General features: G+C 53.3%; 1 protein-coding gene across 1 annotated transcript in view; it reads right to left on the bottom strand.

The window, feature by feature from the left end:
* COL23A1 (collagen type XXIII alpha 1 chain) overlaps positions 1-22,409 on the bottom strand; it is a 302,293-nt gene that overhangs the window by 56,806 nt on the left and 223,078 nt on the right. Inside the window, exon 3 of the mRNA XM_078067628.1 lies at positions 4,069-4,113. Coding sequence (XP_077923754.1) covers positions 4,069-4,113 — 45 coding nt within the window. The remainder of the gene's footprint in view (positions 1-4,068; positions 4,114-22,409) is intronic.

A 22,409-nucleotide genomic window follows, 5' to 3' on the forward strand; every position in this document is an offset into this window, starting at 1 on the left:
TCAGCCAGAAGTGAGAGACTGGGGCTCTCTCAGGTCTTTTGTGGACATGTACACAGCCTTGCACATGCATGTGCCTTCTGGATTCCCAGCAATATGCTGGAGCATTTCAAAGCCCCTCTGCGTGGCTCATCCCCTAGATTTTCATTTAAGTGTTTGTGTCAGCTTCTTCCTGTTCCAACTGGTGTTGCTACCTTAGGCAGCTGCGACGTTAAACAATTGCTGCTGAGTGTTTTTAGCAAGCACTCCGGGATAGAGCTTTTCCCAGTGAGTGAGCTCTGCATCAGGTCAAATAGAGACAAGTCCTATATATGGGCTTTTCCTGGAAGCTGATAGATAATGACAATTCTCTGGGAATGAGCAGTTAGGGACCTTCAAATTGTTTTGCTTCCTTCAGTGGCTGCTACTTTTCACAGGTACTGTGATTGTGAGATTGATGGTTTTTAAGGCTACCATGGCGCTGGGAAATGGGCAAGTTAAAATGCTACAAACCTCACTGTTCTTAGCAAGATATTTGTCTTGAATAAACATTTCTTGGGTTGTTACCAGACATTAATTTCCAGAGTTCTGAAAAGGCCTATTTTTTCCTCTAGTGTTCTTGCTGTTTTTTATGGAGAAGGAGATTTTCAGAGGTCCTTACTCTACCATTCCAGAAGTGCTTCTTCCATTGGATTTTTAGAAAGGATTTCTTGGGGTCAGGGTAGATTAAAAACCCTAGCACTGACATGGCAAGACAGACCTGCATGATTGTAGTAGAGCCGATATGTAGCTATCCTTTCAAGTCCTAGTTCTTAAATCCCAGAAACTTCTGGAACTCTGAGACCTAAGAACCGACCCCCTCCCACCCCCCCAGGGTCCAGGGAAGGAAGGGAATGGCAATATCATGGTCTCCGTGGACCACTGAACAAAGGAAGAGAACATTGTTGTATGAATCAGAACACAAAATATCAACGATTATCTTCTTACAGTCATTTGTCAACTATATGGCTCCTGTTCTAGAATTTTTCAGTGGGACTCACAGAACTCTTTCCTACCCTAAGAGCCCTAGACTCCTGGGGAACGCATGTATAAAATGCATAATTAAGGGTCCTCAAATCCAAATGCAAAGGAAGCATCGTTAGTAGAATGAATAAATCTCTTCTGCACATAGATGTACTTTCAAATGCATACTGCCACTAATAAATGCACAAATCCATTTAAAGCAAGGACAGCAACAATAGAACTCTAGCACCGAGACTGCTGATTGAAGGCTGGCAGCTGCAGAGATGGGGTGAGCACCTCCATTTGCCTCCGCAGGTGTAGCATGGCCACCAGCCAAGCGGCATTCGATTGCTTCGTCCTTGTGTCTCCTAACCCTTTATCCATCATTTACCCACCAATCCCTCTTTCTCGCTTCCTCCTCCCTTTCTTCCCTCTTTCTTGTCAACAAGCGTTTACTGACTGTCTCCTGAGTGCCTATGGGTCTGGTCCCAGCTTTGAGGAGCCCCTGCCTTGGTGGAGAAGGACAGGTGTGCAGAGCAGACCCCCCCGCAACCAGGTGCAGAAATGCTGGGACAGAGGGAGGTATCTGGGGAAGGGGGAGCTAGGGAGTGGAGGCTCTTGGGGAAAGGCGGGTCTAGATGGAAAAAGGATCCTGCCCAAGGTCCCTAGAAAGAGGACCCCAGAGTGCAAGAGCAGTGTTGGGCTTCTCGGGCTGAGAAATGGGGGAGATGAGAAATCCATTCCATTACGATGGAGATGCATAAACACTGCAGGGCTCTGGAGGTGTTTTCCAGGCAAAGACTCCCACGGACAGGGCGAGCTCTGTCTGCAGGACTGGGGCGGAGGCGGCAGCAGCAGGAAGGCATCTCGGCCAGATACTGGTCCACAAGACAAAAAGAGCCTTTCTCCCTGGGATGCAGGAAAAGGCCTGGTTTGTGCAAGGGAAGGCGCCAAAGCCAGGATGTGCATGTATGCGAAACTATCTGGAAATAAACAGGGGGCCCCGCCAAAGCTAATCCGAGAGGGACATCTGCTCTGTGCTGCTCACACCACTCCCTGACAGGCAGAGAATCAGGAACCCGCATGGGAAAGGTCACTGAAAGGAGGAGGGGCTGCCTACACCTTGCCCAGCAGCTGACCTTACACAAGACACTTAACCCCTTGGAGCCTCAGTTTCCTTATCTGCAAAATGGGAATGATACCATATTTTTATCTTTTGCAGGGCCCTGTGAAGGTCACATTAGATGAAGAACTTGAAAGGACCCAGCCCAGAGCCCAGTAAATCCTTGTCTTTCTTTGACTTTTAGATTGTTTTAAAGTGGAGGCCGAATTCTAAATGGATTTTTGAGGAAGCTGAGTAAAATTATACTTTATCCTAAAAAAAAAGTCCCTAATTTCCTCATTTCCTTCCAAAAAGGACATCAGAAGCTTACAATAAAATGCAGAGAAAGGAGAACTGAATGATGCAGTGTGTTTTTGGAGAGCCGGTAGTGTGTGTGGGGGGGTGGGGAGTGGGTTGTGGGTGATTACACACAAAACCCAAAGTAAAGAAAAGCCCTAGCAATCAAACACAAAAGAGCCTTCAGCTCTGGAAGTCAAAGCGAGCAGAGATCCATGAAGGGCATTTCTTAGCAGTGAACTCTAGGGAGCTTATCTGCAAGTCCTCTGTATAAGGAATGAGATAAGGCAAGCATGCAGTGGTACAGGGGGCAGGAAGCCCATGCCCAGTGCCCAGGAGAAGACTCTGATGCACAGAGAGAACCTGCCCCGTTTCCCCCTGGGGTGCAATCTGCCTGGGGTCCTGGTGAAGCAGCTTAGGAGCTGAGCATGGGTGCGTTCATTCCTTCCCTGTTCTGTGCACCTGCCTTCCCTGAGCCTACTGTGTGCCGGGCTCTGAAGACTCGGAGTGAGAGCCCCCAGCCAGCCGGGGGTTCGAGAAGGCTTTCTCTAGATGTAAGGACAAAAGGGTAGTGAACTTGGGCCGAGAGTCCAGGGAGAGGATAAGACACCCTGGGCAGGCTCAGATGGGAGGCTCTGACCCCCTGGGTGAAGCTGGAGGTGGGGGACATGGTGGGAGGAGAGGGGAGAGCCCTGAGAGGCGGTGGTGGCATGGACAGAAGGGGGCACGGGTCCAAGGTGTACGGAAGGGGAAACTGACCAGGACTCGGCATGGGAATGGGGACCGGAGGCGTCGAGGATGCTGCCCTGGGGTCTGCACAGGGAAGCAGTGGCCGGAGGTCTCCCTGGGATGACAGGGAGCCACAGGACAGCAGGTGGGGGGGTGCTGGTTTGGGGGGGCACCTCCAACCTCAGGGCCCAGAGATGACTGGGGTGGAGGTGTCGTCAGCATCATGGGGGAGCCGGAGCCCCGGGGGTGGCAGAGAGGACAGAAGAGGGCCACGGGCAGGCTGGTTTGAGAGGCAAGTGGGGTCCAAGGGAACAGGTGCAGAGGGAGGGGTGGGAGATGCGGGAGCACATGCAGGCTGGCGCTGAGCCGGGGACACTGTGGCCAAGCTGACGTCACCGGCAAGGCCGTGAACAGACCAGAAGCCTGGGATGATGGAAGGCGAGGTGGGGAGTGGGCGTGGGGGGGGGTCTGGAAGCTTCACTGTCATGGGGGTTGGGGGTGTGCGGGGTGAGTGCATTTTGGGTGAAATGAAGGTGGCAGGAGGGAGGGGGCGGCGAGTAGAGTTGAGTCTGTGGGTTGTGTGGCAGGGAGGTCGAGGAGTCAGGGGAAGGACAGTCCAGGTCTGGGGAGGGCAGGGGACACACCCAGGAGGGCCACCAGCAGCCCCCACAAAGGGAAGAGGATGTTTTAGGGGCTGACAGTGACCTTCAGGGAGTGGCCAAGGGCACAGAGGGACTGTCCCTGGAACTGCAGGTGCCGAGAAGCTAAGGCAGTACTGGACCAATGACTCGGGGGACAATGGTCAGCTGGAAGGGAGAGGAAGGCCTGGCCTCGGGTCTGAGCATCCCGAGTTACGGGGCAGGGCGAGGACCGGGACCTCCAGCCAGGGCTCAGGTCAGGTCTCAAGGTCAAGGGCAGATTTCCAGGGCTGGGTTTGGAAACCAAGAAAACCGGGGACTCACCGGGGTCGCCTCTTCTTCCAGCCTTGCCGCGCCGTCCGGGAGGGCCTGGGCAGGAGAACAAGGACAGACTGGTTGAGAAGGGAAGCCAGCAGGCTTGGGCGCAGCCCACCCACCCCGCGCCGGTGCCCACCGCCCACCGCCCACCGCCCTGCTGGCTGCATCCTTCCCCTTCCTCGCCATCCGGTCACCAGTCTTTCACGAGTCATTCCCCACTCCCAGAGACTGACTCCCTGGAACTCTACAGGCAGAAGAGTCTGGCACTGAGAAACTGGATCTGGGAGAAGAATAGAGCCGAGTGAGGTTGGGAGTCCTTTTACGAAAGCCCCGACGAACGCTTTTTCATATCCCCTAAGGTAAAATGTTAGAGACGACACACCACATAGAGACACTACCATGGCCTTCCAAATGCCTGAACTCGGGAACAGCAGGTGCTGTTCTGTCCACTGCCTATCCCTCCTCTGCCCTCCAGAACCTTCCGCACCCCTCCCCCACAACCCCGGGGGAGCAGCTCATGAATTTCTCGTGATTGATTGCACTTAAGGTCCACCCCAACGTGCAGCATCCTCCATCCACAAGTTGTGAAGTCTTTCTGAATTTGTGCCACGGATCACCCTGCCTCCACCTTCTCCCCGCTCTGCCCACGTCGGTCCCCAGACCCAGCGACCATGATGCTGAAGGAGGAGAATGCCGACCAGCCCCTGGCCCGAGTCAGGGGTCGTTTTCTCAGGTGCTGGGGGAAAAGGTGTGCAGAAGTGAAGGTGTACGTACTAGACTGCCGTTTGAGATGCATGTGACACCTCTCCATCCATGGTGCCCACCGGCTGCACGCTGGCCTGGTGGGGCCCGGGGGCGGTAGATCTACAGGCTCGGACGGTATTGCAAGGAACTGCTCTTTCCTATCAAAGTCAACCTTAACCTCCCTCCCAAATCCCCGGAACAACCACAGGGAAGAAGCAGAGGCTGTCCATGAATCAGGTCCGAGGCAGGATGGTTTACTAAAAAATTCATGTGGGGCACCTGGGTGGCTCAGTCGGTTGAGCATCTGCCTTCAGCTCAGGTCATGATCTTGGGGTCCTGGGATCCAGTCCCACGTCAGGCTCCCTGCTCATTGGAGAACCTGCTTCTCCCTCTCACTCTCCCTCTGTGCTCTCTCTCTCTCAAACAAATAAATTAAATCTTTAAAAAAAAAAATTTCATGTGTATGAATTTTCCTTCCTTCCTCCTGGTTTCAAGTGGGCAGTCACTGTGCACCCCAGACCAGGGATTGGGATGGGTGGAAAAGCAGAAGAAGCCCAGGGTCAATGGCACTTCTAGACTTTTGTTCAGGAGAGTCCTGAGTGATGAGGAGGGAGGGTCTTTAAGGAAAAGAGAGAGAGAGAGAAGAAAGACTCCTCTGGACGTGGAGGGGGGCCCTTTGTGCTATGCTACACCCTAAAACCTTTGCAGGTGGCTGGGGGTGATCGTATGTATACACCACGTATTGTTCATCCATTCATCTCATCAGGTGATGGACGCTTGGGTTGTTTCCACTCTTGACTATTGTGAATAGTGCTGGGATGAACATGGGTATACAACTACCGCCTCAAGATCCTGTTTCCAGTGCTTTTGGATATATACCTACAAGTGGTAGGTATATACTGGGTCATACAGTAATCCCATTTTTAATTTTTGGAGGAATCTCCATATTGTTTTCTATGCTGACAACACCATTTTACGTTCCCACCAATGAAGGCTTCAATTTCCCCATAGCCTTGCTGACACTTGGTTTTTGTTTTATATTTAATTAATTAATTAATTCATTCATTCATTTATTTTTTGGTAGTGGCCGCCCTAAGAGGTATAATGTGATACTGCATGGTGGTTTTAATTTGCTTTTCCTTAATAATTAGTGTTGTTGAGCATCTCTTCATATGCCTGTTGACCATCTGTATGTGTATGTCTCCTTTGCAGAAATGTCTAGTCATTGTCCATTTTTTAGTTGGATTTTTGTTGTTGTTGAGTGGCCAGAGTTCCATTTTCTGGATATTAACCCCTTATCAGGCACATGGCTTGCAAATATCGTCTCCCATTCTGTAAGTTGCCTTTGTGCTCTGTTGATGGTTTCTTTTGCTGCATGGAAGTTTTTAAGTTTGATGTAGTCCAATTTGCCTATTTTTGCTTTTGTTGCCTTTTTAACCTTTTGAGGTGTGAGGTAAGGGCTCTGAGTCATTCTTCTACATGTGGATATTCAGTTTCTCCAACACCATTTGTTGAAGAGACTGTCTTTTCCCCCCTGGACAGCCTTGGCCTCTCTGTTGAAGATCATTTGACCATATAAGTGATGCAGCCCTGAGTTCTGAGAGCAGAAATTCCTGCTGGTCATATGGCCCTGGTTTTTCTTCAATACCCGACTCAGACCTTGAATTTTGTGCTGGAATCACCCACGGGCCATGTTGACTTGGCACGGCTGAGATTCTGGCACTTTCATAACAGACAACAGCTCCTCACCCTGGTGAGGGATTTGCAGCTTATGGAGCACCTCCAGATCCGTGACCTCAGTTGAGCCCACGCCGCTCAGTCACCTGCCAACCTAACATCTCTATGTGGATCTCACCAACATCTCAGGCCCGTCATGGCCAAAACATACATCCTGGTCTCCTTCCCAGCTCCTGTGCGCAGCTGGCCTGGTGTTAGGCCCTTTCTCCTCTCTGGGCACATCTGTTTTCAGGGAGAGTGAGGGTGTGGGAATGGGAACCCCACTGGCACACATAGCATCATGCTCCTCTGCTTGTAGGAGGGAAGAGGCCCACTTTCACTCACAAGGCCCAGGGCGCTGGTCACTGGCTTCTGGGCTTTTGCCAGGCCACAGAAGCTCATGCTCGGCTCAGGAAGGCTGCTTGCCTTGGGTCTTAGGCTGAGGTGAGGGACAAGGTAGGAAAGGGGCCCCCAGGTGGGACAGTAAGCCAGGCTCTTCCTTCTGAAAGCTAAAGCACACCATGGTTTCCTGCTGGTCATTACTGGGTACGACTATAAAATTCTCTGTCTGCATAACTCAAGCCAGATGAAGACATTTGCCTTCGCTGGAGTGACTGAATGAATGGGTTGGTCTGGTGGTTCTCCTGGGTGGCATGGTTAGGCAGAGGGCCCAATGAGGAGGGGTGCTCACAGGCAAGCAGCTGCCCAGGCAGGGTGCGGTGCCCCGTCTCCTAGAGCCTTTGGGGAAGTTCCCAGCAGGCCTGGAGTGGGGCAGGGCCTGGGTATCCTCAGGCATCCGGGGCCTGTGGGGCTGCAGGCCCAGCAGGCTGGACAGGACTCCCAACTGAAAGGGCCTTGGTAGAGGAAGAGAATGAGCCTGATGCTCTTGAATCCTCTCCCAGACCAGCCCAAACCAGATACTAGAGGCTTCAGTGTGAACAACTCACAAATCGACAACTGGTCAACCTTTGCGCCAATAAGCAAAAGCAGGCCTCTGGCCCAGCGGTTTGCCCCAGAACTTTCTCCTTGCTGTTTTTTCTCTTTCCCTTCCTTTCTCCAGTGGGAAAACCTCTCCCACCGTCAGCACACACTCAGACATTCAGGCTGCCCTGGGAGGCATCTGGGAGTAGGTCCTGATTGGCCTGTTATGTACAGATGGGAAAACTGAGGCTTTGAGGGGGAGGACAGGTCTTGCCTAAGGATGCTGTTGGGAAAATGGTTCCAGCTGGAAAATCTGTGCGTGATGAAGCCCAGATCGTGCTGTTCTCCCCGCCGCTGCGTGGGACCCACATAGTGGTGGGGATGCCACCCACAGGGGTATCCATGAGGTGTGGGCAACAGACACCAGCCAGGCAGGGGCAGTGCAGGACGGGAAAGATATGACTGACATGGAAGCTATTTACCTGGGGCAGGTTACTCAGCCTCTCTGGGCCTCAGGTTCCCGACCCACACGGATGGAATTTTAGGGGTGACAGCTGCCGTGCCGAACTTAAACAGAAGAGCTGGTGGTATAAGCACCAGCTCGGAGGCACAAAAGGGGTGCCTATTTGGGATCCCAAGAAGTAACTGGCTAGACGGGCCTTTGGGCCTTCAAAACATGGTGCCCTGATGTCAACAGCCTCCTGTGTGTCCCCCAGGGTGGGTAAAGCCTGAGACATGGCAGCTGCAGGTCAGTGACTTTGTGGGCAGGGTCTGAGTCTCGACACAAGGCCAGTCTGGAGGTTTCCCATATCCCTCCTCACGGTCTGTCTGGGGACCTGGGCACCAGGATGCAGGGGTTGCACGGCCTGGGGATGGGGTTTCTCAAAGACATCCCGAGGTTTCGGGCCCAGCCTGGGCTCCAGCTTGCTGTGAAATGATTCTGGATGCCCGTGACGACCATCTGCCCAGTAAGTAACCATGGAGGATGATGGTTTTCTTAAGTACCGTTTGAAGCCAGACAATATGGAACCATTTCTAACTCATAAAAACCTCATCTCTGGTTGGGCTGGAGAACTCACGCACTGACCAGATCCAATGTGGGGACCGCACCCAGACAGGCTCTCTTGGAGGTCTGAAGCTTGAGGAGGTGGCTCTCAAAGTGGTGGCCTCCTCGAGCCTCCTTGGCACCAACACCCCCCAAGACTCCTCCTCCAGCAACGTCTGCCTTATTACGGCCTGGACATGTGGCAGACAGCCTGCCCAGGCCCCCGTGTTTCCCAGGTCACCCAGTCCTCGGCCCTTCCCATGCTCCTCCTAGGACAGAGGCTTTTGTGCAATTCATCTTATTGAATCTATACATAGTTCTAGAAAGTGTTTTATTTTTTTTTAAGATTTTTAATTTTTTTAATTAAAAATTTTTTTTTTAATTTGACAGAGAGATACACAGTGAGAGAAGGAACACAAGCAGGGGGAGTGGGAGAGGGAGAAGCAGGCTCCCCACTGAGCAGGGAGCCCAATATGGGGCTTGATCCCAGGACCTTGGGATCATGACCTAAACAGACGCTTAACGACTGAGCCAGCCAGGCGCCCCTAGAAAGTGCTTTAATCTCTTCCCACTCTCTTTTCCCTCACAACTGGGGAAAAGGAGACTCAGAGACGTCAAGAAATGTTGTCAGAGGCAATAGCCAAAAGGTGGAAAAACCCAAATGTCCACGAATGGTTGAAGAGATGAAGAAAATGTGCTGTGTGCACACAATGGAATATTATTCAGCCTCAGAAAAGAAGGACGTTCTGACACATGCCACACCATGGATGAAGCATGAGGACGTCATGTTAAGTGAAATACGCCAGTCGCAAAAAAAGACAAATACTGTATGATTGATTGCCCTTATGTGAGGTGCCTGGAGTCGTCAAATTCAGAGAGACAGAAAGCAGAAGGGCGGGTGCCAGGGGCTGGGTGGGGGGGGGATGGGGGTCAGTGTTTAATGGGGACGGGGCTTCTGTTTGGGAGGATGAAAAAGTTTCACAAATAGATCGCAGTGATGGTTGCACAACACCTCGAATATACCCAATGCCACTGAATTGTCACACTTAAAAACAGTTAACATGGTAAGTTTTAAGTGGTGTGTATTTTACCAAAAGTTAAAACAAAGAAAAGGAATGCTCCCAGGGTTCTCAGCTCCCAAGGGCCGGAGCACGAGTGTGAACTCAGGTTGGCCTCTTAGAGACCACAGAAATGTCGTTGGCGGTGTGGCTGACGACTGTCCACAGCTGAGTGTCTGCCAAGAGCCTGGCCTATGTAGTCACGGGGCACGGTGGTGTCCCTGAGGTCACACAGTGAGGAGATGGCAGAACAGGGACTTGAACCCAGGTCTGTGTGACTCCAGCTCATGTCCTCTGAACTCCTGGGTCGTTGTGACCAAGGCCGAGTTCTTATCAGCATCCCAGGATGTGTCCAGAGCCTCCTGCAGCCTTAGGACCTGGCCCTTCTCATGGGCACTGGGGGCCCCTTTCTCTGACCCTCTTCCCAGAACTCTGGGAAGGAGGCTGGGGGTCAGGTGGTTTGAATGCTCCAGACCTTTGGTCTGGAGCTCCCTGCGGTTGCCCGACGCCCCGGGGGCCATCGTGGGGGTGCGTGCTGAGCAGAGGAGGCAGGGGAGGTCCCTGGATTTGAGCTGCTAAGACCAGATCATGAAAACACCTCCCGAGATAATTTTGTTTTATAAGTTTCAGACCAACCTTGGAGTTGGAAACTCTTGCTCAGGGGAAGGGGAGTGTTCTCCCTGCTCATTTCCTGCCTGGGCTAACAAAACCCCCTGTCTCTCGCAGGAGTGGGGGCAGGTGTGTCCTATGGACACCTCGGGGAGGGCCTGGGGGCCATGGCCCTCCTGGAGGGGCTTTGCCTCCTGGAGTAGCTGGCCACCTGGCAAATTGCTTGAGCTTGGCCAGCATCGAGGGCCATGTCATCCTCCAGGAATTAAAATCACGGCTTCTTACTCAGCAAATACAGCTCATTCCAGAAGGACTTTATTGTCCCCAAAGGCTCCACCATGCATCATGCTATGGGGAGTCCTGCTGTGTTTTGGAAAGTCCTCAAGCAGTTTGGAAGACCAAAACCACAGGCTGCTGGGGTGGTAGGGCAAATGTTTGTTTGGGACGGGGGTTGTGTCCAGACTGGTGACAGATTCCTACAGTCCCTATGACCAGATCGGGCAAGCCCACTTAGATATCACTCCCTTCAGTGGCTGAATGAACAGGGCCCATCTTGGGGGGGGTGGACTGGTGGGGGACCCCAACCTCACCTTCACAGAGGGCCTCAAATGTGGACCCTGCTGTTCTCTCCAAAGGAGCTGATAGTACCAGACAGCCCTAGAGGCCCCCTGATGGTGTTTAATAAAAATAACAGGGAGCAACACCATTTATTGTTTGCTCTACGGCTGGTACCAATCTCGGCTCCACAGTATTGACCCATCTACTCTTCACATCGAACCTATGAGGAAAGCTACCATTGTCATCCCCATTTTATAGAAGGAGAAACTGAGGCACAGAGAGATGAACTGACCTTCTGAGTCATACTGCTGGTAGCAGGTGGGGCTGTGCAGTGTAGACCCTGAGCGTGTGAATCCAAACCCTGCTACCCACCTCCCGCATGAGGAGATGCTCACTGGAGGTGAGAGGTGCCCACCAGTGCACGGGTTCCAGAACCCTTTCTTGGTATTTGTTATTATTATAGTTTTTAGAATACAAGACCCACACACAAAGGAAGGGGGCCGGGGATGGCTCTCAGAGGTCTGTGAATTAAATATTGAATTAAAAGGCCACACGTTGCCACCAGCACCAGCCTGGACTGACTCCAGCCGGATTCTGGCATGGCCTCCTCACGCCATCCGATGCGCCCACTGTTTCTAGGCTGCTTCCTCTCTGAGTCAGGAGTGGCTTTAATAAAGTGTTTAAAATAGGATCAAGGAGTTCAGACGTATGACTCATGCCGGTGGCACACCGGACCCAAGGGTCCCGGCGGGAAGGGCTCCCGTGAGGTGGGGGCAGTGAGCCCGGGGGTGGGGCGACCCGCTGCCACCCACTGAGTGCCTCTGCCCTCTCTTTAATCCTGTTCGTCACTCAGAGATGCGGGTGTGAACAGGGACGGAGACCAAAGGGAGGTGACCTGTCCAAGTCACAGAGCTCATCAGGAGCTGAGGGTTGGGCCGGCACCAACGCTGCCCTCCTCAGTTCCTTATTTTTGGGGAAATGGACCGTGGTTGAGGTGCCAGCACTAAAAATATGGAATATCTCTTCCAGAGGTAAGAACAAGGAGGACTTGGGAAGAAGCAGAACGTGGGTGGATAGTTTCTGGATCAGAGTGACGGGGCTCACGGAAGGGCTTCTGGTCAAGGGATGTGTGTCTTAGCCCAGAGACTTCAAGGGACTTCTTGAAGGATACTTTTGAGTGACAGCTGTAAGGCACATGGGTACCCCATGTTGGGGTCACCCGGTCACAGGCCATTCCTTGGGCTTGGCAGAGTTCCCTCCCCGCTGCCCTTGGCTCAGGCTACGGAACGGATGAAGCAAACTCACAGGAACAGTGAAAAGCCCCTTGTGGGGGGAGCCGGGACACACCATGGTACTCCCCTCCCACGGGGCTCAAGGCCACGAGAGCATCTCTGAAGGCTGAAGAGGCCCTGACCCGCCCGCTGGACTGGAGCGGAAGGAAGGGGAGTTTAGGGAGGGACTCCGGAAAAAAGAAGAAGGACCTTCCTGGGCTCTCAAAGGTGGAGGTTGAGAGGTTGCCCTGCATATGGAAAGCGCTGGAGCCAGGCTAAGAAAGGTACTAGATCCTAAGGAATTATGGCTGCGCAGGTGGGGAGTACAATGGCGTCACCGGCCGTGGGTAGCTGCTGTTGGGTGGGAGGGCCTGGGGTGACTGGGGCTTGGCCAGACCCAGATCTGTGCTCGTGCAGATCAGCTTCTCCCCAGAGCCTATCATCTCCTGAGATTCCATTTCCTGTTGGAGAACAGGCTCCAGAGAGGCACACAGAAACCAGCACCCCCCAAAAAAACCAAATTCCTCAACTCCCCATGCACCCCAAAGCCTTAATCACTGACACATGGGCCAGGGTATCCCTCCGAACTTAATGAAGGCCAGGATTTATTGCTTTCAGAGAATGAGGAGATTTTAATTTTATTTTGTTTTATTTCTTTTTTAACTTAAAAAGCCATTCGTAGGAGCTTTGACTTTCATGAGAATTCCTCATAACCTGCAGGTTACAAGCCCCGCCCTGTGCCACGCAGAAGGTTCTAGAAAAGGGCAGGTGAGGCCGGGCAGCTGGAGGTCTTTGGAGCGTGGCCAGCATGGTGGCTCAGGAAAAATCTGGCCACTTAGCATGAGCCACCTGCTCCAAGGTGACCTGACCCAAGGGGCCCTGGACTGTGGACTCCTGGCTCCCCGTGACAGGAGGACAAAGCTCTCTGGAGGGAAAGGCATGCCAGCCCCCAGCAGGGCCCAGGGTGCTTTACCTTCTGCATCTAGTAAATATGGGGGCAGGTGGGCACTAGGGTGACCAACCATTGCAGTGTGCCCAGGACTTTTCTGGGACTTCCAGTGCTAAAACTGGGGCAGTCCGAGGCAAACTGGGATGGGCGGTCACTCCAGTGGGCAGCCCGTGAGGAAGGAAAGAGGCTCTCAACACTGCCTATGTACCACCTGCTTCCCCCCCACTTCCCACCCTCTGTCACATGGCCTTCCTTCTGCTTCTCAAATCTGCCAGGCCTAGTCCTACCCCAGGACCTTTGCACGAAGCGTTCCTTCTGCCTGGGGCTCTTGCGCATCTTTATGCGGCTGACTCCTCACTGTGCTTCCTGGACATCTTCCCTGACAACTGTCTAAAAGTCCCCTGCCCCCAGGGGACTCTCTGTGATGGTTTCCGGTTTTCTTTTTTTATTTGTTTTTAACATTTTATTTATTTATAAGACAGCATGAGCAGGGGGAGGGGCAGTGGGAGAGGGAGAAGCAGGCACCCCGCTGAGCACACTAGTGTCCCTTGTTACAGCGTGGGGGAGGGAGGAGGGCTTCCCAGAGGTGTGGGAAGTTTCATGGGGTCCCCAAGGGGCTGCTGCCAGCATCCTGGCCCATGATGACCCTGCAGACTGACTCACACTCCCAAGGGGACAGAGTGATTCACCCTTTGTCCCCCTTGAGCCCCAGGCTGAGGCCCACATGCCCTCTGGAGACTTTCAGCGGGGTTTATTTCCCCGGCCCTCATCTGCCCAGTCTGTCCGGCTTAGGGGTGACCCCACTGTCTTCCAGCTGCCCCATCCCTCATAAAGCAGTGGCTCCCTGCCCTTCAGGGCCGCTGGGCCTTTCCGGGGGGCCGGGAGGTCACAGGGGTGCTGAGCAGGGACCTGACATCTCCACCCACTCAGAGGGGCGGGGCCCGGCAGGCCCTGGTACCCCGACACCTGCAGATCTTTCTCCCGGCCCCAGGACGGTCAGCCACACTGTGTCCACCTGTGTTTGGGGCAGCATTACTGTCTAAAGAGCTTCACTGAGACATTTACTTCACATACCATACAATTCACTCCATGGCATTGGTATAGGACATTCTGTTTTAAAACATATTTATTATTTTTTTAAAATGGTGGTAGGGGCGCCTGGGTGGCACAGTGGGTTTGAGCGTCTGGCTCTTGGTTTCGGCTCAGGTAATGATCTCAGGGTCGTGGTATCGAGCCCCGCTTGGGGCTCTGCGCTCAGCAGGGAGTCTGCTTGAGGATTCTTTCTCTCTCTTCTCCCTCTCCCTCTGCCCCTCCCTCTTGTGTTCTTTCTCTAAAATAAATAAATAAGGGGGCGCCTGGGTGGCTCAGTCGGTTAAGTGTCTGCTTTCGGCTCAGGTCATGATCCCAGGGTCTTGGGATGGAGACCCACGTCGGGCTCCCTGCTCAGCGGGGAGCCTGCTTTTCTAGAACTCTCCCTCTGCTGCTCCCCTTGCTTGTGCTCACTTTTTCATGCTCTCTCTCTCTCAAATAAATAAAAAAAATTAAAAAAAATTTCTTCCTTTTTAAGGCCAAATAATCTATTTTATTGTATATGTATTCCACATTTTGTTACTATATTGTTTTTTTAAATGCTGGTAAATTGTACATAACATAAAATTTGCCTTTTAGACAAATGTAAACATTTCTGTGTGCTGGGTGCTGTTCTGAGCTCTGTTACGCCAATCCTTATGAAATTTGCACAGCTGCCCTCTATCTCATCCTATCGAGGAGGAAACTGCACTCAGAGAGGGCAAGTCACTGCTTGAGGTCACACAGCATCAAGCGGCAAGGCCAGGATTTGGCCCTGGGGTAGTCTGGTGTCAGAGTTCATGGGTTATTCTCAGCTGGGACAGAAGACCCTCACCCGTTCTGGTGGAAACTGGCTGAATAGCCTATACCAAGGTCCTCATTCCCCGTCCCCCCCTCATTTCTCCATCTGATTCCCCAGTCTTTGTGAATAGCATCATCATCTACCCTACCGTAGACCCTGGGAATGCAGGTGGATGCATCTGGTCACAATTTCCGATCACTGCCTCCAAATATGAAAGGCCACAGGGTGCTGATCTGTGTGACTGACCATGCCTCGGCGCTGTTCTGGCATTTTCCATGTTTTACTGGAAACTCCACCACAACTCCATGTGGCAGACACTATTACCCCCATTTCACAGATGTGGAACCATAGCATCAAGAGGTGAGGTAACATGCCCCAAATCACAGTCAAGAAGAGAAAGCATCACAGTCATCCCCTTTCTGTCCCTACGGGGTCTCGTGCAAGCATCTCTCTATGGGTTGATGGTCACAGCCTCCTCTGTGGCTCCCCGTTTCTTCTCATTCTCTACCTGGTGGTCCCTTTGAAGCCATCCACAGGCTCCCCACTTCCCTGAGACACAGTTTAAGCTGGTTGGCCAAAGCCCTCTCAAGCTGAACCAGACATCCCCCTCTGGCCTGCTCTGCCCACCCCGCACTTGTCCTCTATACATCACTCCTGGCCTACCTTTTGCCAGAACACCATGGCCCCTGAGCTGTGTTGCTCATGTCTCCAATGTCCTTTCTCCCATTTCTTGCCAGAAAACTCCTACTCATCCTTCAAGACCCACCTAAGACACGCACTGTCTTCTGAGAAGTCTTCCCAGTTGCCTGCCCACACTTGGTCAGGGATATTTACTTGCTATAATCCTAGTGCACTGGGATGGAGCCGTCTGCCCATCTGTCTCTCTGCCAGCCCCCAAGCCCCACAAGCAGGGATCACATCTAGTTTGCCTGGGTCCTCTGAGAGCTGGGTCTGAGGCCCAGGCCGAATCCAGCTAAAGTGGACCAAGGTGGCTGGTCACCAGTGGCCCTGGAAAGAGGCTCTGGATTGTAGGGTGTCCACCAGCAGCTTGTGTCCGGGTCTGATCTCCGGTGGGCAGGGGGAAAGGAAAAGATGCGATTTTTATTTTTAGGTACCTGTGCCTGTCCCCCTCTGCCCACTGGGGCAGGAAAATGGCCGTTTATGAACCAAGGGCAAGCTCTTTCTAGCCAGAGCTGCTGGAAACCACTTGGGGCAGATGGAGTCCAGGGAAATGGCTCTTAACCACTCTCCAGGGAGAGCCCTGAGCCCCCAGATAATTAGCCACATGTGTGTGGGAGACAGGCCTGTTTTTTTTCCCAAGGATTTATGAGAAGGGGGAGTATTCTCATTGACCTCCATTTCAGGAAAGGCCTCTTTCTGGAACACTTGCCGAATATTCCATCGACAGCAAAGTACATATACTGGCAGTCAGCCTGCTTGACATCGTCATACCCGGCATATGTTTCTTGTCTCATGCGCATTTTAGCGCTCGCTGCAGGGACTGCGTGTATTTCTGAAGGTCCCTAAACACAGCTCTGAATGAGGCACTTATAATTTACCCTTCATGAAAGCCGTCTCTGCTCTTTCCAAACATACTTGGAAGTGGATTCAAAGTTTATTATTATTTTTTTTAATAGACAGAAAGAGAGTGTTTGTGAATTCTTCCTCACCAGCCCTCCTCCTTGGAACCCTGGGAACGAGTCCTTCGGCTCACAGACACCGACACCCTTAGGGGTGACCGTGGAGGTGTGGACACGGGTCATCAGTCCGCTCAGACGTTTCTCGAGTTCACCCTCTACTCATTTGTTGGCTGTTTCTTCCTCCACCCCACTCACTTTCTTTCTTAAAGATTTTATTTATTCATTTGACAGAGAGAGAGAGAGAGAGAGAGAGAGAGAGCATGAGCAGGGGGAGGGGCAGAGGAGAGGGAGAAGCAGACTCCCGGCGGAGCAGGGAGCCCGAGGCGGGACTTGATCCCAGGACGCCGGGATCATGACCTGAGCCAAAGGCAGACACTTAACCGACTGAGCCACCCAGGCACCCTCACCCCTGCTGTCTTTCGGTTCCTTCTACTCAGGCACTGCTTCCTTATTATGATTCATCCACCCACTGAGCCCTCTGTCGAAATACGGCTCAAGACATCACGTGTCCAGGTAACCAAAGCTCCATCTGGATATTTGTTTGCCCATTCGTCCACCCACTGAGTTCTCCATCTTTGTTTATCCATCCTTTGGCTCGTCCATCCTTCCAACGTTAGCGCCCTTGGTGCCAGGGACTGGGGAGGCGCCAGAGGAGCTGGGAGGAGCCGCGCAAGCAGCCAATCAGGACGCGGCATGGGGAGTCACGGGAGGGACAGGTGCAGTGGGGGCGGGGCACGGATGCCCGGAGCGGCCCCGGCTCGGAAGGGAAGACGGAGCCACGCGCAGGGGGGAAACGTGCCCCCTCCGTCCCTGGTCTCCTAGAACCCACAGAGCAGCAGCTTGGGGTCCAGGGCCACCCCGCGGCCCGAAACTGTTGTGTCAGAAATAGCTTTCTTCACTGGGCCTGCTCAAATGTGTCTCTCTCTTACTGATCCTTAGGGCCATCCTGCACCTCCATTCTGCAGAGGAGGATGCCGGGGCTCAGGAGAGCGGAGAGGCCGGAAAGAAGTGGCAGAGCCCACCTGTCACAGTTTGGGGACTGGTGGTCAGCCTGCGCAGCCCACTGCAGCCAGTGGCCAGTGGGAGGCCCCCAGGACAGCACCAGTCTTCGGCCTCTCTGTTTCCCCTCTGTTTCCAGGCTGCTTGGGACTTGGGCTCCGTTGCTTGGGGTTGCACCCCACAGGTCCTAGAGCTAATGGGACATCCTGACAGATAAATTGTGATCCCTCTCCAGGAAACCTAAGGCTCAAAGTCCCCCTCACCCCAACCCTGCTATTTCACTGCCTCTTTTCTCCCGGCCTTGGGCCAAGGGGCTGGGAAAGAGGGCCTTGCTTACAGAGCAGGGACCACGCAGGCCACATTCCAGGCTCTGGATCCTGCAGAGAGAGTGGCCATGGTCCCAGAGAGAGCATTCTGGGAGCTAGATCGCCCAACACTGCCCTGCCTGGGTGAGCACGGCAGGCAGCACCCCCCCCTCCCCTGCAGGGCCTCAGAAAGGAGGGAGTTATCTTCTATTTAATTCTTCACAGAGGTCTTTAACTTAATGTGGTACATTAATTAATTATGTGGTTCAATGAATTTATTAAAACAACAACAACAACAGAAAAGTACCATTAGGTGAAGACACACAACCAACCCTAATTGATGTTAGTTCTAGATGCTTCAAGAGGGAACGAACCTGAGGGACCTTTTTTTTTATTAAAAAATAAATAAAAGGACGGGGCGCCTGGGTGGCTCAGTCATTACGCGTCTGCCTTCGGCTCAGGTCATGATCCCAGGGCCCTGGGATCAAGCCCCGCATCGGGCTCCCTGCTTGGCGGGAAGCCTGCTTCTCCCTCTGCCACTCCCCCTGCTTGTGTTCCCTCTCTCGGTGTGTCTCTATCTTCAAATAAATAAATAAAATCTTAAAAAAAATAAATAAATAAATAAAAGGAGCCTGCCCAGTAGTTAAAGATGGGAGATGGAGTGCATACATTTATCTCTACTATGTCCAGAACCCTGAGCTCCAAGGGCAGAGAAGTCAGGAGAAGACGCTCCAGCAGTAATATTTAAGAAGCTGGGAAGGAGACCAATGAGGGGTTATTGCCTGTACAGAAATGGGACAGACAAAAATTTAGGCCAGCAATGGGGAACACTCAAGAATAACCAATCTGCCATGCTGAACACCCAAAGCTCAGGAACTTGAAGCACCAGTTACCAGGGGTCTCAAATTATGGTCCAGGGGCCAGATCTGGCCCACCACTGATTTTTATAAAGAAAGTTTTATTAGGACACAGCCATGTCTTTACTTATGGACTGTCTATGCCCGCTTTTGTGCTATAATGGCGGAGTCAGTTTCAACGGAGATGGTATTGGCCCCTAATCTGGACAGTTGCCCTTCCTCGAGCTAGGTGGCAGCCTGGAGCGGGGGTGGGGGGGCGGTTATTTTCTGGAGACAGAAAAATAGTGTCTAGCCTGCAGGACGCCAGGCAAAGGTGAGGGAGGAGTACCATTAACTGGAAGTTTACACATGGAATATGGAGGCCCCTCCACATCTCCTTCCTCAACAAGGCTCCAGGATGTGGTCAACCAGGCCTTTGCTTACAGGCAGGAGTTGAGAGGGCTCATCCTAGGGAATCTGATGAGCCCAGGAGAAAGATCCAGCCAGCTTCCACCCCTGCAAATCCACCGTTGACCAGTCCCCTCTGTGTCCATGCAGCTGCTAATTGGCTTTTTTAGGTTTCCACCATGAAAAATGAACCAAAGTTTCTGGACAGCTGAGAGAGTCTCTTGATGAAAGACAGAGGCCAAAACAAGTGGGGAAAAGCAACTCAGAGGATGCGGGTTTTCAAAAACAGAAAACATAACAACAACAGCAGAAGTAAGTTCAGAGAAATGGTCGATATATCCATGAAACAAGATCGGAAGGAATGTCCAGCGAACATTTGCACAAAATGGCTTGCAAATTGAAAACATGGAGGCAAAGATTAGAATGTCACTAGAAGTAGAGAATAAGAATGAGGCTGGGGGCCGGGTGGGTAGGCACCTGTTGTAGTTATGCAGGAGGGAGATGATAGGGCCTCCCAAGCCAGGCAAGGGACTAGAGGTGGAAAGGGCCTTCAGATGGATGGCAGGATTGAGGATTGATGGCTTGAGGACAGTGAAAACCGACCAAAGGGTGTGTAGGAAAACAGCCCGCTTGGGTGGTTCTGGCCCTGGGGGCCCGGGATCGGACTTCAGGCTCCCCAGTGCTGTCAGCTCCAATGCCTCAAAGCCCCTTGGCCCGGCAGGAAACCCTTCTCCAGGTGGCCAATTTCAAGTTGCATGTGTCAGCTGGATTTTCGGCTCACAGCCCTGCCAAACCTGCCCGACAGTTCACTGCCCAGTTGATTTCCAAATTTTATGAAACGAATTCCTTCCCAGGTGAAAACAACCATATCTGATTTCTTCTGCAGATGACCCAGTCAAGATGGAAATCTGCTGAATCTGACGTTAGAATCCACCAGGGTCAGCTTCCATTTCTTTTTCTTTAATTTGAAAAAGATTTTATGTATTTAAGAGAGAAAGAGACAGGGTGAGTCGGGGGAGGAGCAGAGGGAGAGAGAGAATCTCAAGCAGACCGTGCTCTGAGCAGGGAGCCCAACCCGGGGCTTGAGCCCACGACCCTGAGATCATGACCTGAGCTGAAATCAAGAGTTGGACGCTCAACTGACCGAGCCATCCAGGGGCCCCTCAGCTTCTGTTTCTAAGACAATTGGACAAAGCCTCTGTTCCAACTGGGCCCCTCAGTTGGGGTGGCCTTCCCCCTCCCCCGCCGCCAAGCCCGACCTCCTGCCCTGCTGCCCTCCCTCGGCAGGGTCTGCAGGAGAAGGGCCTGGAGACTCCCACCATCCCGCCGATGTCAGAGCCCCCCGCTGTCCCTCCCCCAAACATTATGAAGTATGACTCCCAGACGTGCTGTATTTCTGTGGGCTTTGACTTCCTTGGGCTTTTTCTGTCCCCAATCCCCACAGCAACTCTGCACACATCGTCCACTTCCTCCTGTGTCACACAGGGCGTGTCCTTCCCCTGATCAAACCCTCCAAGCCTTCCTCTGCGCCTCCCCTTGGCCTGCACCGCTCTGTCTCCGGGGCTACACCTGTGCCCTCATTTCAAAGCCCCCGCCCCCGTGAACAATACGCAGACCTTCTCTCTGCTCTTCCCACGTGCCCACCTCTGGTCCCGCTTCAGAGGAGGTGGCCCTCGGCCTGGGAAGCCCTGCCACCTCCCCGTGGCTGGCTCCCTCTGTCATTGGGGTCTTAGCTCAAATGTCACCTTAGCTCAAGTGACACTCTCTCCGCCCAGGTCCCCAGTGCCATCACCATATCTTGTCACCTGCCCACTGCCGGTCTTCGTGTTGTGAGAATGTAAGCTCCTTGACAGGACAGATCTTGTCTGTCTCAGTGCCTAGTGCTTGGCATAGAGCAGGAGCTCAGAAATACTTGTTGAACACATGACATGAGAAAACAGAGGCCAGTAAGGAAATGACTCACCCCCAGTCACACACTAGCAGAGGCCTGTCCAGCCTGGGCACAGACCCGGCTGTCACAGTGCTCTGTCTGCTGCCGGGTCCCCTCCCCTCACTTGGGTACCGCTGATGAATGCCTCCTGGCCAAAGGAACCTTCTAGAAGGCAGAGATGCTGCTTCTGGGTTTCTCTTGCAGAGAGAGATGCAGAGCCTGCAGACCAGGGTGCATGGTGCAGGGGTCCCACGTGGAGGCCTGGGGAGCCACCCAGACCTGGGCTGAATCCCAGCTCCGCCCTGGGTAGCTCACCTCATTTCCCTGAGGCTCGGGTTCCTGATCTGTAAGCCCAGGATCACATGGCGTCTACATTCTGGGGTTGTGAGGCTTATGTAAGACCTGCCACTCAAGGGCTGAGCACCAACGAGGCGCTGGGGGAATGTTGCAATCAAAATGAAAGAGGCCGCTCTGCCTGCCAGGGACTGAGGCTTGGAACTCACAATCCAGCTTGAGCCCCCTGCTCTCATGAGGGGTCCTGGCCGTGGGCCCCCAGGGCTCCGCACATGGCCCCCAGGGAATCCGTGGCTCGCTGATAGTGCCCCGTCGGGTGGGATCCTTGGGTGCGTGGGGCTCTGAGGACGGACACAGCCGCCACCAGGAGGGTGGGGCAGACCCGAGTGCCACAGGGCACAGGGGTCTGGATGCCTACCCTTGGCTTCTCGATTTCCGGCAGAGCTGGGACATCTGCTCGGTGTTTCATCTTTTAATCCCAGCTGTTATCAGCTGCTGGGAAAGAGCCCAGCCCAGTCTCCAAGCTGGCAGAACCTTCCTCTGAATTCCATGAAGAGAACAAAGAGTTCCCCAAGAGGCAGGGCCGGGCCGGGAGGGAAGCACGTGCAAGCCGAGTGAAGATGCCTGGCCAGGGGGGTGGGCAAAGCTGCCAGGAGGCTGGCCTGCCAGGGACCCCCCCGGGCTCCGGGCGTCTGAGGCCGTCTTTTCTATGAGCACTGCCTTTGTATTGGGGAACTTAGGCGCCTCCTGGTAAGTGTGAAGTTCCTGGTCCAAGACCACCCCGGGCCAGGTGGGTGGCTTGGCTATGTCTCTCCAATGGGTGCCCCCACCCCCCTAGACACCAACACTCCCCCCTTCCCCAGAGCTCGAGTGGTCAATGGTCATTTGTGGCCTCCCCAAACCTTTCGATCACCCTCTTCACTTCTGGATGCTTCCCCCTAAGCATCACCTTGCAACACTGGTTACAAACTTCCCTGCTTTCTTGGGTTGAGCTGTAGGTGTGATTTGTAGCCCACCCATCGGTCACGTCTGAGCTGAGTTCCATGGGGACAGAGGTGGGGCTCAGGGCTCCCATATTGCGGGGAGAGGCAGTGGGCTTCCGAGCCAGCAGACACGACGCCCCCCCCCCCCCCCCCCCCCCCCCCCGCCAACTGATCTGGCAGGAGCGCTCTTGGCAGGCTTCCTCAGAGGTGG

This window comes from Halichoerus grypus, chromosome 2 (assembly GCF_964656455.1).
Source record: "Halichoerus grypus chromosome 2, mHalGry1.hap1.1, whole genome shotgun sequence".
In the NCBI taxonomy this organism is placed as follows: Eukaryota; Metazoa; Chordata; class Mammalia; order Carnivora; family Phocidae; genus Halichoerus; species Halichoerus grypus.